Genomic DNA, 14,793 nt, shown 5'->3' with positions numbered 1-14,793 from the left:
GGTAGTTTGTGCAGGAGTAATAATTGACTGTGTGTGTAAATAAATGTGCATTGATTTCAAACTTACTAACTGGTGTATCGCGTCTTTGATCAGTATTCGGCTTTGAACCTTGTGGCGGTATACCTGCCGACTCTTGAGCAAACGTAATTAAAACAGAGCAAATTAAGGAAAGCATAACGAGCAACAGAACCGAGTTCTGATGAGGCAGTGGAGACATCCTCATCGGCCTGCGGACGAGGAATGGACGATTGTCCATCAGATAGTGGTACCGCCCAAATCTGGTAGTGAGGTTCTGCGGATAGCACGGGATACCAATTGCAGGACGTCTGGGAATTCGGAAAACTCAGGCCTCAGCCAACAGGCATTTTTCCACAGCTGCCTCACGCCGCTGAGGTCCCAGGTTCGATCCCGGCTCTGGGTCACTGTCCGTGTGGAGTTTGCACATTCTCCCCGTGTTTGCGTGTGTTTCGCCCCCACACAACCCAAAAAGCGGGCTGTTTAGCACACTGGGCTAAATCGCTGGCTTTGAAAGCAGACCAAGCAGGCCAGCAGCATGGTTCGATTCCCGTAACAGCCTCCCCGAACAGGCGCCGGAATGTGGCGACTAGGGGCTTTTCACAGTAACTTCATTGAAGCCTACTCCTGGCAATAAGCGATTTTCATTTCATTTCATCTCATTTCCGGTTTCCTCCCACAGTCCAAAGATGTGGGGGTTAGGTGGATTGGCCATGATAAATTTCCCTTAAGTGTCCAAAAAGGTTAATTGGGGTTACTAGGTTAAGGGGAGGGGGTGGAGGAGGTGTGTGCTTGAGGGGGGTGCTCTTTCCAAGGGCCAGTGCAGACTCAATGGGCTGAATGGCCCTTGTAACCCCACCCAACACTAAGGGCAATTTTGGACACTAAGGGCAATTTATCACGGCCAATCCTCCTAACCCGCACATCTTTGGACTGTGGGAGGAAACCGGAGCACCCGGAGGAAACCCACGCAGACACGGGGAGGATGTGCAGACTCCGCACAGACAGTGACCCAAGCCGGAATCGAACCCGGCACCCCTGCCCCTCCTCGCGGATGCCTTGCCCCACCCCACCCCCCCAAAGCCGGAATTGAACACAGCCACCTGAACACAAGATGTCCATCTGTTTTTTATTATAAAATATATCTGATGTTTGTTAAAAGGTTCGGCACTGATATCGAAGCTGCTTCAGTAGGTCAGTCGCTTAGAGCAGGTTTGACAGTCATGAACAGTAACGTGCTCGCCCCTGGCTTACAATCCACCGCGAGTGAGTTCTCTCACCATAGCTCAATACAGAAGCATGGGCAGGCTGGGCCATGGCACCACCACCACAGGGGCAGGCGTTGTGTTAATGATATGGTGGAACGTAATGAGGGAGCCCTGAGTCCATGCAATGAGGGAGCGCTGCGACCATGCAACGAGGGAGTCTTGCATCCATGCAACGTGAGAGCGCTGCGACTACGCAACAAGGGAGCCATGCGTCTAGGTAACGAGGGAGTCCTGCATCCATGCAACGAGGGAGCGCTGCGTCGATGCAACGAGAGAGCCCTGCGTTCATGCAACGAGGGAGCCCTGCGTCCATGCAACGAGGGAGCAATGTGTCCATGCAACGATGGAGCCCTGCGTCCATGCAACGAGAGAGCCCTGCGTTCATGCAACGAGGGAGCCCTGCGTCCATGCAACGAGGGAGCGCTGCGTCCATGCAACGAGGGAGCGCTGCGTCCATGCAACGAGGGAGCGCTGCATCCATGCAACGAGGGAGCGCTGCGTCTATGCAACGAGGGAGCGCTGCATCCATGCAACGAGGGAGCGCTGCGTCCATGCAACGATGGAGCGCTGCATCCATGCAACGAGGGAGCGCTGCATCAATGCAACAAGGGAGACCTGTGTCTTTGCAACAAGGGAGCCCTGCGTCTTTGCAACAAGGGAGCCCTGCGTCTTTGCAACAAGGGAGCCCTGCGTCTTTGCAACAAGGGAGCCCTGCGTCTTTGCAACAAGGGAGCCCTGCGTCTTTGCAACAAGGGAGCCCTGCGTCTTTGCAACAAGGGAGCCCTGTGTCTTTGCAACAAGGGAGCCCTGTGTCTTTGCAACAAGGGAGCCCTGCGTCTTTGCAACAAGGGAGCCCTGCGTCTTTGCAACAAGGGAGCCCTGTGACTATGTAACGAGAGAGTCCTTCATCCATGCAACAAGGGAGCGCTGCGTCCATGCAACGAGGGAGCGCTGCGTCCATGCAACAAGGGAGCGCTGTGTCCATGCAACGAGGGAGCGCTGCGTCCATGCAACGAGGGAGCGCTGCGTCCATGCAACGAGGCAGCGCTGCATCTATGCAACGAGGGAGCGCTGCGTCCATGCAACGAGGGAGCGCTGCGTCCATGCAACGAGGGAGCGCTGCGTCTATGCAACGAGGGAGCGCTGCGTCTATGCAACAAGGGAGCGCTGCATCTATGCAACGAGGGAGCCCTGCGTCAATGACTTGGGGAGCTCTGTATCGATGCTTTGGGGAGCTCTGTATCGATGCTTTGGGGAGTTCTGTATCGATGCTTTGGGGAGCTCTGTATCGATGCTTTGGGGAGCTCTGTATCGATGCTTTGGGGAGCTCTGTATCGATGCCTTGGGGAGCTCTGTAACGATGCCTTGGGGAGTTCTGTATCGATGCCTCGGGGAGCTCTGTATCGATGCCTCGGGGAGCTCTGTATCGATGCCTCGGGGAGCTCTGTATCGATGCCTTGGGGAGCTCTGTATCGATGCCTTGGGGAGCTCTGTATCGATGCCTTGGGGAGCTCTGTATCGATGCCTTGGGGAGCTCTGTATCGATGCCTTGGGGAGCTCTGTATCGATGCCTCGGGGAGCTCTGTATCGATGCTTTGGGGAGCTCTGTATCGATGCTTTGGGGAGCTCTGTATCGATGCTTTGGGGAGCTCTGTATCGATGCTTTGGGGAGCTCTGTATCGATGCCTCGGGGAGCTCTGTATCGATGTCTCGGGGAGCTCTGTATCGATGCCTCGGGGAGCTCTGTATCGATGCCTCGGGGAGCTCTGTATCGATGCCTTGGGGAGCTCTGTATCGATGCTTTGGGGAGTTCTGTATCGATGCCTCGGGGAGCTCTGTATCGATGCCTCGGGGAGCTCTGTATCGATGCCTTGGGGAGCTCTGTATCGATGCCTCAGGGAGCTCAGTATCGATGCCTTGGGGAGCTCTGTATCGATGCCTTGGGGAGCTCTGTATCGATGCCTTGGGGAGCTCTGTATCGATGCCTTGGGGAGCTCTGTATCGATGCCTCGGGGAGCTCTGTATCGATGCCTCGGGGAGCTCTGTATCGATGCCTCGGGGAGCTCTGTATCGATGCTTTGGGGAGCTCTGTATCGATGCTTTGGGGAGCTCTGTATCGATGCTTTGGGGAGCTCTGTATCGATGCTTCGGGGAGCTCTGTATCGATGCCTCGGGGAGCTCTGTATCGATGTCTCGGGGAGCTCTGTATCGATGCCTCGGGGAGCTCTGTATCGATGCCTTGGGGAGCTCTGTATCGATGCTTTGGGGAGTTCTGTATCGATGCTTTGGAGAGCTCTGTATCGATGCCTTGGGGAGCTCTGTATCGATGCCTTGGGGGGCTCTGTATCGATGCCTTGGGGAGCTCTGTATCGATGCCTCGGGGAGCTTTGTATCGATGCCTTGGGGAGCTCTGTATCGATGCCTTGGGGGAGTTCTGTATCGATGCCTTGGGGAGCTCTGTATCGATGCCTTGGGGAGCTCTGTATCGATGCCTTGGGGAGCTCTGTATCGATGCCTTGGGGAGCTCTGTATCGATGCTTTGGGGAGCTCTGTATCAATGCCTCGGGGAGCTCTGTATCGATGCCTTGGGGAGCTCTGTATCGATGCCTTGGGGAGCTCTGTATCGATGCCTTGGGGAGCTCTGTATCGATGCCTTGGGGAGCTCTGTATCGATGCCTCGGGGAGCTCTGTATCGATGCCTTGGGGAGCTCTGTATCGATGCCTTGGGGAGCTCTGTATCGATGCCTCGGGGAGCTCTGTATCGATGCCTCGGGGAGCTCTGTATCGATGCCTCGGGGAGCTCTGTATCGATGCCTTGGGGAGCTCTGTATCGATGCCTCGGGGAGCTCTGCATCGATGCTTTGGGGAGCTCTGTATCGATGCTTTGGGGAGCTCTGTATCGATGCCTTGGGGAGTTCTGTATCGATGCCTTGGGGAGCTCTGTATCGATGCTTTGGGGAGTTCTGTATCGATGCCTCGGGGAGCTCTGTATCGATGTCTCGGGGAACTCTGTATCGATGTCTCGGGGAGCTCTGTATCGATGCCTCGGGGAGCTCTGTATCGATGCCTTGGGGAGCTCTGCATCGATGCTTTGGGGAGCTCTGTATCGATGCCTTGGGGAGTTCTGTATCGATGCCTTGGGGAGCTCTGTATCGATGCTTTGGGGAGCTCTGTATCGATGCCTTGGGGAGCTCTGTATCGATGCTTTGGGGAGCTCTGTATCGATGCCTTGGGGAGCTCTGTATCGATGCCTCGGGTAGCTCTGTATCGATGCCTTGGGAGCTCTGTGTCAATTATGCGTGATTATGAACAAGCTCCCGAGTTATACCGTGATGGTTGGCATGATCAAGCCCTGGGGTGATGCGTGGCGGGAGGGAACGGTGAAGAGAGTGGGATCTGCTGGATTGGGCAGGAGCCGGTCAGATCTCCCCACGTCCCCGAGGGTTCCAGCCTCGTTCCTGCCACACTGGCCGGTCAGTCTCAAAGTGCTCGGCATGGTCAGCGCAGCATAAACCTGCCACACAACAGCTTCTGCTCAATAGTGTATCTCAGAGCGTCCCTCGAGGAACGGGGGCTGGCTCGGTCTCCTCCGTCCTGTTCTGGTCCACACCGGCCCTTTGCCACCCGTCTCGCTAGCGTGTCCGGGTCTGTCTAGCTTGGTGATATCTCTGGTGCATGGCCTCTGCCTGAGCCTTCAGCAGCCACATCTCACTCTGAATGAAATCCGTCACGGCTTTCCGCATCTCCATCTGTGGCAACAACGGAAATGAAGGTCAAATTAATTCCTAAGGGAGATGGTGAGGGAGGCAACTACCCAGACATCACAGTGACAAGGCACAGGAACAGGAGGCCCATTCAGCCCCTCTCCAGCCTGTTACACAGGAACAGGAGGAGGCCATTCAGCCCCTCTCCAGCCTGTTACACAGGAACAGGAGGAGGCCATTCAGCCCCTCTCGAGCCTGTTACACAGGAACAGGAGGAGGCCCATTCAGCCCCTCTCCAGCCTGTTACACAGGAACAGGAGGAGGCCATTCAGCCCCTCTCCAGCCTGTTACACAGGAACAGGAGGAGGTCCATTCAGCCCCTCTTACGTCTGTTACACAGGATCGGGAGGGGGCCCATTCAGCCCCTCTCGAGTCTGTTACAGGGGAGAGAGTTAATGATAGAGAAGAGGGAGTGGGAGGAGAAGGAAAGGGGAGGGACGGGGAGGAGAGGGGAGGGAGGGAGGGAGGGGGAGAAGGGTGGGATGGGGAGGAGAAGGGCGGGATGGGGAGGAGAGGGGAGGGAGGGGGAGGAGAGGGGAGGGAGGGGGAGGGAGGGGGAGGGAGGGGGAGGAGAGGGGAGGGAGGTGAGAGGTTGGAAGGGGAAAACGCTGTGAGGGTGAGCCGGAAGGTGGGGTAGAGCAGGGAGGGAGGGAAGGTGGGAGGGAGGGGGCGACTATGGTGGAGTGGCCCCCCTGTATTAAAACGTACCCTGGCCGCTTGTCACTTCCCCTGAGACTGAATCGTTTACCGTCGCGGTTACTCACCGGAGATCGGTTATCGGACTTCAGGCTGGCCAGTAGGTTCTCCATGGTGAAGGGTTTCCCCACATACACTGTGATCCGCTATAAGAGAAGGAGGAGGGTTCAGAGCTTGGGCGCTCGTGCAAAGGCACGGGGTATGTGGGGTGGGGTCAAACCTCAGGAGACCAACCCCAAATTACCTGCACCCCCCCCCAGCAACCCGCCATCCCCACAGCACCAAACCGATAACCTCTGTCCCACCGAGAGGGTGAAGGTGACCCCCCCCCCCCCCGTTCAGGCAGCAGTATGCAGACTGCTGCACACTCTGCACTGGGAGGTTGTGGAATGCAGAGTAACACACGGGGAGAGAGTGTCCAGCCCTGGCCCAGTTACTGCACTCCATCCACCACCTTCAACACCCACTCCCTCCACCCACCGACGCACAGCGACAGCCGTGTGTACCATCTACAAGATGCACGGCAGCCACTCGCCAAGGCTCCTTCGACAAGTGTCGCCCAAACCCGCCACCTCTACCCCCTCGAAGGACAAAGGCAGCAGACGCCACGGGGAACACCCACCGCCTGCGAGTCCCCCCCCTCCGAGGCCCCCCCCTTTCTCCCCTCCTCCACAGACACACACACACGCACCATCCGGACTTGGAAATATACCGGCCGTTCCTTCTCTGTCGCTGGGTCAGAATCCTGGAGCTCCCTCCCTAACTGCACTGCGGGTGTACCTACACCACACGGGGACTGCAACGGTTCAAGGTGGCGGCTCACCCGCCACTTTCTCCAAAGACGTGCAGGTTAGGTGGATTGCCCACGCTAAATTGCCCTGAAGTGTCCAAAAAGGTTAGGTGGGGTTACTGGGATAGGGTGGAGGTGTGGGCTTAAGTAGGGTGCCCTTTCCAAGAGCTGGGACAGAGTTGATGGGCGAATGGCCTCCTTCTGCACCGTAAATTCTATGATTCTCGGGGGGCAATTAGGGATGGGCAATAAATGCTGGACCCGGCAGGGCCATGCGCATGCAGTCAATGAATTATGTTTTAAACATTATGTGTTTCTGTTTGTGATTTCTGGCAGTTACCATCACACAGAGTATAAAAGGGAAAAGGCCCTCAAAACATATACAGGGGACAAACGGAGGCAGGTTTGTCTGCAAGACCAAACGGTCAAGAAATACCACAGGTCTGAGGATTGGGAGCGGTTTAGAATTCAGCAAAGAAGGACCAAGGCGCCTGAGCGCGTGACTGAGCGAGTGAGTGAGTCTGTATTTGCACATGAGAGTGTGTATGTGTGTGAGTGTGCGTGAGAGAGCATGTGTGTGAGAGTGCGTGTAAGTGTGTATGAACATGTGTGTGTGTGTATATGAGAGAACGTGTGTGTGTGTGTGTGTGTGAAAGTGTGTGGGAGTGTGTGTGTAATGAGAGTGTGTGTGAGAGTGTGTGTGAGAGAGTGTGTGTGCGTGTGAGAGGGTGTGTGTGCGTGTGAGAGGGTGTGTGAGAGAGTGAGAGGGTGTGTGAGAGAGTCTGTGTGTGAGTGTGTGTGTCAGAGAGTGCGTGAGAGCGAGAGTGTGTGCATGAACATGTGTGTGTGAAAGTGTGTGTGTGAAAGAGTGTGAGAGAGTGTATGAGTGTGTGAGAGAGTGTGTGTGTAATGAGAGTGTGTGTGAGAGTGTGTGTAATGAGAATGTGAGTGTGAGAGAGTGTGTGTGAGAGAGTGTCTGTGAGAGAGTGTGTGTGTGAGAGAGAGACTGTGTGTGTGAGAGTGTGTGTGAGAGAGTGTGTGTGAGAGTGAATGTGAGAGAGAGAGTGTGTGAGAGAGTGTGTGAGAGAGAGTGTGTGAGAGAGAGTGTGTGAGAGAGAGTGTGTGAGAGAGAGTGTGTGAGAGAGAGTGTGTGAGAGAGAGTGTGTGAGAGAGAGTGTGTGAGAGTGTGTGAGAGAGTGTATGAGAGAGTGTGTGAGAGAGTGTGTGAGAGTGTGTGCGAGAGTGTGTGCGAGAGAGAGAGAGTGTGTGAGAGAGTGGTGTGAGAGAGAGAGTGTGTGAGAGTGTGTGTGTGAGAGAGTGTGTGTGTGAGAGAGTGTGTGTGTGAGAGTGTGAGAGAGTGTGTGAGAGAGTGTGTGAGAGAGTGTGTGAGAGAGTGTGTGTGTGAGAGTGTGTGTGAGAAAGAATGTGAGAGAGTGTGTGTGAATGTGTGTGAGAGAGTGTGTGTGAGAGAGAGTATGAGTGTGTGTGTGTGTGTTAGATAGAGAGTGTGTGAGAGAGAGTGTGTGAGAGAGTGTGTGAGAGAGAGAATGTGTGAGAGAGAGTGTGTGAGAGAGAGTGTGTGAGAGAGAGAGTGTGTGTGAGAGTGGTGTGTGAGAGAGTCTGTGTGAGAGAGAGTGAGAGTGTGTGTGTGAGAGTGTGTGTGAGAGAGAGAGTGAGAGTGTGTGTGTGAGAGAGAGTGAGAGTGTGAGAGAGAGTGTGTGAGAGAGAGTGTGTGTGTGAGAGTGTGTGAGAGAGTCTGTGTGAGAGAGAGTGAGAGTGTGTGTGTGAGAGTGTGTGAGAGAGTGTGTGTGTGAGAGTGTGTGAGAGAGTCTGTGTGAGAGAGAGTGAGAGAGTGTGAGTGAGAGTGTGTGTGTGTGAGTGTGTGTGAGAGAGAGTGAGAGTGTGTGAGAGAGAGTGTGTGAGAGAGAGTGTGTGTGTGAGAGTGTGTGAGAGAGTCTGTGTGAGAGAGAGTGAGAGTGTGTGTGTGAGAGTGTGTGAGAGAGAGTGTGAGAGTGTGTGTGAGAGAGTGTGTGAGTGAGAGTGTGTGTGAGTGTGAGAGAGTGTGTGTGAGAGAGTGTGAGTGAGAGAGAGTGTGAGAGAGTGTGAGTGTGAGAGAGTGTGAGAGAGTGTGAGAGTGTGTGAGAGAGAGAGAGAGTGTGAGTGAGAGTGTGTGTGAGAGAGTGTGTGAGTGAGTGTGTGTGTGTGAGAGTGTGTGAGAGTGTGTGAGAGAGTGTGAGAGAGTGTGAGTGAGAGAGAGTGTGAGTGAGAGAGAGTGTGAGTGTGAGAGAGTGTGAGTGTGAGAGAGTGTGAGTGTGAGAGAGTGTGAGTGTGAGAGAGTGAGTGTGAGAGAGTGTGTGTGAGAGAGTGTGTGTGAGAGAGTGTGTGTGAGAGAGTGTGTGTGAGAGAGTGTGTGTGAGAGAGTGTGAGTGAGAGAGAGTGTGAGTGTGAGAGAGTGTGAGAGAGGTGAGAGAGTGTGAGTGTGAGAGAGTGTGTGAGAGTGTGTGAGAGTGTGTGAGAGAGAGAGTGTGTGTGAGTGAGAGTGTGTGTGAGAGAGTGTGTGAGTGAGAGTGTGTGTGTGAGAGTGTGTGAGAGTGTGTGAGTGAGAGAGAGTGTGAGTGTGAGAGAGTGTGAGTGTGAGTGTGAGAGAGTGTGAGAGAGAGTGAGTGTGGGAGAGTGTGAGTGAGAGTGAGTGTGTGAGAGTGTGTTAAAATAACCAGGGAACTGCAAAAACCAAGCTGAGTTAGAATGACTCACCTTGCCAAGACGGGGATAGTATGGAGGAGTATTGGGGAGCACGTCACTCATCCCTGAGAGAAGCCAACAGGAGAGATGGGTGTTAGGATTAAATTGCGTGTACCCTCAATGTGATCTCCCTCTCAATCCACCCCACAAACCTCACATCGGCCAGATAATGAACAATTCACCCACTACTGACCCTTGGACAGTGCGGCGCTCCCTCAGCATTGACCCTCCCACAGTTCGGCACTCCCTCAGCACTGACCCTCCGACAGTGCGGTGCTCCCTCAGCACTGACCCTCCGACAGTGCAGCGCTCCCTCAGCATTGACCCTCCGAAAGCACGGCGCTCCCTCAGCGCTGACCCTCCGACAGTGCGGCGCTCCCTCAACACTGACCCTCCGACAGTGCAGCACTCCCTCAGCACTGACCCTCCGACAGTGCGGTGCTCCCTCAGCGCTGACCCTCCAACAGTGCGGTGCTCCCTCAGCACTGACCCTCCGACAGTGCGGTGCTCCCTCAGCATTGACCCTCCGACTGTGCGGTGCTCCCTCAGCATTGACCCTCCGACAGTGCGGTGCTCCCTCAGCATTGACCCTCCGACAGTGCGGAGCTCCCTCAGCACTGACCCTACGACAGTGCGGTGCTCCCTCAGCATTGACCCTCTGACAGTGCGGTGCTCCCTCAGCATTGACCCTCCGACAGTGCGGAGCTGCCTCAGCACTGACCCTCCGAGAGTGCGGCGCTCCGTCAGCACTGACCCTCCGACAGTGTGGCGCTCCCTCAGCACTGACCCTCCGACTGTGCGGTGCTCCCTCAGCACTGACCCTCCGAAAGCACGGCGCTCACTGTGAGACTCGTCCTAATGTAAACGATGTAGCTGAAGGCTGGCCCCTTCCGGGGTCCCTCCCTCTATCTCCCTGTCCCATAACTTAATGTCTTCAGCAAGTGTGCGGAAGGTAAATGTGCGAAGGCGAGGCATCCGGGAATCCCAGAGTGCCAGTTGCCTCTCCTGCCTCTGCGCCCCTCCCAATCCCAGGTCAGACTTACCCACGTGCCACAATGGCAGGATTACTGGATTCAGGGAACATTCGGAGATGAGTCTCCCAATACCTACGGGAAGAAAAACACAGAACCAGCCACGTGTCAGAACCTTTGTTATTCGTCATTCACGGGGTGTGGGGTCTCTGGGCGAGGCCCAGCATTTGTTGCCCATTCCTAATTGCTCCTTTAAACTGAGTGTCTCGTCGGGGCCATTGCTGAGGGGCAGTTAAGAGTCCAGTATGTTGCTGTGTGGGGGGTCTGGAGTCACACGTAGGCCAGACCAGGGCAAGGCCGGCAGATTTCCCTCCCTAAGGGGGGGTTAGTGAACCGGACGTTTATTTTTACAGCAATCGACAATGTTCTGACTGGTCATCAACGAAAAGTACAGCACAGGAACAGGAGTCAGGCCTCCATTTTACTCCTTTTGATGAAGAATAGGGACCTGGTGGAATGTGGGTCATATTGACCAATCTGGTTGTTGAACGTGAACACAATACTTTGAGCCAAGGCGTTGGCCGTCAGGTTGTAGGGGTGTCTCCTGCAGGTCATTGGGGGAGGGTCAGATGGGATTTATGAAGGGTAGGGGTTGTCTTCCTGTGTGTGGTGCCTGTTGAATGCGGCGTTGCCTCAGGCCGAGGGGAATGAGCGGCGATTGAGTGGTGCTGGGTGCAGAGAAGGCCTTTGATAGGGTGGAGTGGCAGTATCCGTCCACGGTGCTGGAGCGATTCGAGGATCGGGCTGAAGTTTGTGTCGTGGGTTAAGCTGTTGTACCAGGAGCCAAACGCTAGTGTCCTGACAAACGATGTGAGCTGGGGCTGGGGCTACTTCTGGCTACGTAGGGGAATGAGGAAGGGGGGGGGGGGGGGGGGGGGGCCCTATGTCTCCTCTCCTGTTCGCATTTGTGATTAGGCCCCTGGTCTTCGCCTTGAGGAGCTTGGATAAGTGGAGTGGGAAAATGAGTGGGGGGCGGGGGGGGCCCGGGGGGGGCGTGAGTATAGGGTTTCTCTGTATCATAGAATTTACAGTGCAGAAGGAGGCCATTAGGCCCATCAAGTCTGCACCGGCTCATGGAAAGAGCACCCTACCCAAGGTCAACACCTCCCCTTATCCCAATAACCCAGTAACCCCACCCAACACTAAGGGCAATTATGGACACTAAGGGCAATTTATCATGGCCAATCCACCTAACCTGCACATCTTTGGACTGTGGGAGGAAACCGGAGCACCCGGAGGAAACCCACAGGGAGAACGTGCAGACTCCGCACAGACAGTGACCCAGCCGGGAATCAAACCTGGGACCCTGGAGCTGTGAAGCCATTGTGCTAGCCACAATGCTACCGTGCTGCCCCTGTATGCCGACAACCTGTGACGTATCCGTTCTCAGCGATGGGAGACATAACGGGGATGCAAACGCGGTTCAGGTATGAACTAAATTGGGACCAAAGTTCATGTTTTCCTGTCCCCCCTCCCGGTGAAGGGAACTAATTTGGGGGGGGGTGCGGTGCTGCCAATCAGGCTGCCGAACCTGCACTTCAGATACTCAGGGCAGGTGGTGAGGGATTAGACGCAGCTTCGGAAGGCGAAGGCAGACCTACAGAGAGGGGCCAGTCTCCCGCTGTGCTGAAGACGGACATCTTGCCACCGATCTTGCTCCTGTTTCAATGCCTGCCGGTGTTCGTACCAAAGGCGTTCTCTGTAGGGGTGGAAGGCATCGTTTATATGGGCTGCGAAGAGTGGTCCTGCAGAGGGATCAGCAGTTAGGGTTGCTTGGGCCGCTGAACGTGCTTTACTACTATTGGGAGGCGAACGCGGGGAAGGTTTTGAGTTGATGCGGGGGGAGGGGGGGTGGGGGAATCAGTGGTCAGTTTGGGTTAAGATGGAGGGCAGGGCGTGTGAGGGGAAGGGGTTGTGGGCACTGGTGACGGCCCCACTCCCGCTCTCCCCGAGTAAGTTTTCAGGGGACTCGGTAATTGCAAGTCCGGAGTTTTGCAAGGAGGGTTTATGCCCGGTTGCGTCGCCCGTGTCGTTGGCGGAGAGGGTAACTGTCGCTGGCCGGGGTGGGGTGGAGGAGGGTAAAGCTTCAGGCTGCTGGCGGAGGAAGGGGCCTCGCTGGAGGGGATGAGGGCGAAGTGGGAGGAGGAGCTAGGGGGTGAAGTGGAGGAGTGGGGGGGGGGGGGGGGGTGTGTGAGGCCTTCCGGAGGGTGAATGCCACGTCTTCGTGTGCGAGGCTCGGGCTCATACAGCTGAAGGTGGTGCATCGGGCAGACGGGTCGGGTGTTTGAGCTGGTGGAAGATAAATGCGAGTGCATCACGTGCGTGTGTTCTGGGATGTCCTGAGTCATCAAACCTTTGGGGCTCTTTCTGCAGCACAATGTCGGCAATGATAGGCAGGGAGTGGGAACCGGGTCCCCTAGGTGACCATGTTTGGGGTGTCAGGGCAGCCGGAGTTGCAGGCGGGAGCAGGGGCAGATGTGTTGCCCGTCGCCTCACTGATTGTTGGGAGGTGGGTTCGGCTGGAGCGGAGGTCAGCTTCTCCACCCAGTGCCCCAGGGTGTGGCTGGGGGGCCTCCTGGAAGTTTTATATTTGGAGAAGGTTAAATACAGACTGAAGAGGTCGATTGGGAGGTTCTATATAAGATGGCAACCGTTTGTTGTGTATTTTGAATGAACAGGCGCCGGAAAGTGGCGACGAGGAGCTTTTCACAGTAACATCATTGCAGTGTTAACGTCAGCCTACTTGTGACAACAAAGATTATTAATTAAAAAATGAAAGAGCTGGTCACTGTCAGCTGTTAGGGGGGTGGTAGGGGGTTTGGGGGAACTGTTCTTAGTTTTGTGTTATGTTTTTGTACATCAATTTTAAATGTTCAATAAAAATATTTACCAAAAAAATGTCACCATCCGCCATGAGTGGGATTCGAACCCCAGGCCCCTGGGTCACTGGATTGTTAATCCTGGTAGCTGTTCTCTCTTAATTGTCTAACAGGCTCAAGAGGGAGGCTGTATGGGCCTCCTTCTGTTCCTGTGTAACAGGCTCGAGAGGGGCTGAATGGCCCACCTCCTGTTCCTGTGTAACAGGCTCGAGAGGGGCTGAATGGGCCTCCTCCTGTTCCTGTGTAACAGGCTCGAGAGGGGCTGAATGGGCCTCCTCCTGTTCCTGTGTAACTGGCTCGAGAGAGAGGCTGAATGGGCCTCCACCTGTTCCTGTGTAACAGGCTGGAGAGGGGCTGAATGGGCCTCCTCCTGTTCCTGTGTAACAGGCTCGAGAGGGGCTGAATGGGTCTCCTCCTGTTCCTGTGTAACAGGCTCGAGAGAGAGGCTGAATGGGCCTCCTCCTGTTCCTGTGTAACAGGCTGGAGAGGGGCTGAATGGGCCTCCTCCTGTTCCTGTGTAACTGGCTAGAGAGGGGCTGAATGGGCCTCCTCCTGTTCCTGTGTAACAGGCTGGAGAGGGGCTGAATGGGCCTCCTGTGATCCTCTGCACCGATGTGGACGGAGCCAGCCCCGTGATATGAAGGCATCACTTACCCCACTTCAGCCTCACAAACTCCTGGGTCATGTTCACCTTGCCTGGAAAAGACAGAGATAAGAAGAGGTCTGAAAGCAACACAAGGCCCGAGCCACCGTCACCCCATGCAAACAGAACAAATGCCGCTTTACGAGAGAAAGATTCTTCCCATGTTAGGGAACAAACGCTGTCCTCTGACCGCAGAGGGGTTTCATCTGTCCGTCTCCACCCCCCCCCCCCCCTCAAATCTCGTAATTTAACATTGTCTGCGCAACATCACCTCCCTCACTCCCTGTGGGAGTGACTGCCCCATTCTCACTCCCCATTTTTTTTACATAGAATTTACAGTGCAGTAGGAGGCCATTCAGCCCATCGGGTCTGCACCGGCCCTTGGAAAGAGCACCCTTGAGTGGCAACTTTCAAAGATCTATGAACATAGACCCCAAGATCTCTCTGCTCCTCCACATTGCCAAGAACCCTACTGTTAACCCTGTATTCCGCATTCATATTTTGTCCTTCCAAAATGGACAACATAGAACATAGAAAAATACAGCACAGAACAGGCCCTTCGGCCCACGATGTTGTGCCGAACCCTTGTCCTAGATTAATCATTCATTATATAATTTACAGTGCAGGAGGCCATTCGGCCCATCGAGTCTGCACTGGCTCTTGGAAAGAGCACCCTACCCAAGGTCCACACCTCCACCCTATCCCCATAACCCAGTAACCCCACCCAACACTAAGGGCAATTTTGGACACTAAGGGCAATTTAGCATGGCCAATCCACCTAACCTGCACATCTTTGGACTGTGGGAGGAAACCCACGCACACAAGGGGAGAACGTGCAGACTCTGCACAGACAGTGACCCAAGGCGGGAATCAAACCTGGGACCCTGGAGCTGTGAAGCGATTGTGCTAACCACAATGCTACCATGCTGTGTAAAGATCTTTCTGTGGAACTTGCAATCCTTTAA

The 14,793-nt window shown here is 55.1% G+C and overlaps 2 protein-coding genes across 7 annotated transcripts in view; both read right to left on the bottom strand.

The window, feature by feature from the left end:
- Positions 1–1,130: 1,130 nt before the first annotated feature.
- On the bottom strand, positions 1,131–4,796 carry LOC119955634 (serine/arginine repetitive matrix protein 1-like). 3 transcript variants are annotated; one of them, XM_038782039.1, is made up of 2 exons: positions 4,612–4,796; positions 1,131–4,522 (listed from the first exon to the last, which is right to left on the bottom strand). In XM_038782039.1, the coding sequence occupies exons 1-2, from the start codon at positions 4,777–4,779 to the stop codon at positions 2,480–2,482; spliced, it is 2,211 nt and encodes a 736-aa protein (XP_038637967.1). In that variant the 5' UTR covers positions 4,780–4,796; the 3' UTR covers positions 1,131–2,479. The 3 variants fall into 3 exon arrangements, with proteins under 3 accessions (XP_038637967.1, XP_038637968.1, XP_038637969.1); XM_038782040.1 differs by having other exon boundaries at positions 1,131–4,499; XM_038782041.1 differs by having other exon boundaries at positions 1,131–4,430.
- An 87-nt stretch (positions 4,797–4,883) lies between these two features.
- The window catches only part of taz (tafazzin), a 33,457-nt gene continuing 23,547 nt past the window's right edge, over positions 4,884–14,793 (bottom strand). For all 4 annotated transcript variants that reach the window (XM_038782042.1, XM_038782043.1, XM_038782045.1 and 1 more), the window contains 5 exons: positions 13,840–13,881; positions 10,319–10,381; positions 9,288–9,340; positions 5,812–5,889; positions 4,884–5,032 (listed from right to left, as the gene is read on the bottom strand). In XM_038782042.1, the coding sequence (XP_038637970.1) occupies positions 4,916–5,032; positions 5,812–5,889; positions 9,288–9,340; positions 10,319–10,381; positions 13,840–13,881 (353 nt within the window). In that variant the 3' untranslated portion in view covers positions 4,884–4,915. The remainder of the gene's footprint in view (positions 5,033–5,811; positions 5,890–9,287; positions 9,341–10,318; positions 10,382–13,839; positions 13,882–14,793) is intronic.

This window comes from Scyliorhinus canicula, chromosome 21, assembly GCF_902713615.1.
Source record: "Scyliorhinus canicula chromosome 21, sScyCan1.1, whole genome shotgun sequence".
In the NCBI taxonomy this organism is placed as follows: domain Eukaryota; kingdom Metazoa; phylum Chordata; class Chondrichthyes; order Carcharhiniformes; family Scyliorhinidae; genus Scyliorhinus; species Scyliorhinus canicula.
Note: the sequence above shows the minus strand (reverse complement) of the source record. Positions and strands in the feature narration are given on the sequence as shown.

Excerpts from the sequence above, each read along its gene's own strand:
- LOC119955634 (XM_038782039.1), bottom strand. The coding sequence starts at position 4,779 with ATGCCGAGCACTTTGAGACTGACCGGCCAGTGTGGCAGGAACGAGGCT. Across the intron at positions 4,523-4,611 it reads TGATCATGCCAACCATCACG|AGCTCCCCAAGGCATCGATA; the intron begins GTATAACTCGGG and ends GCATCGATACAG.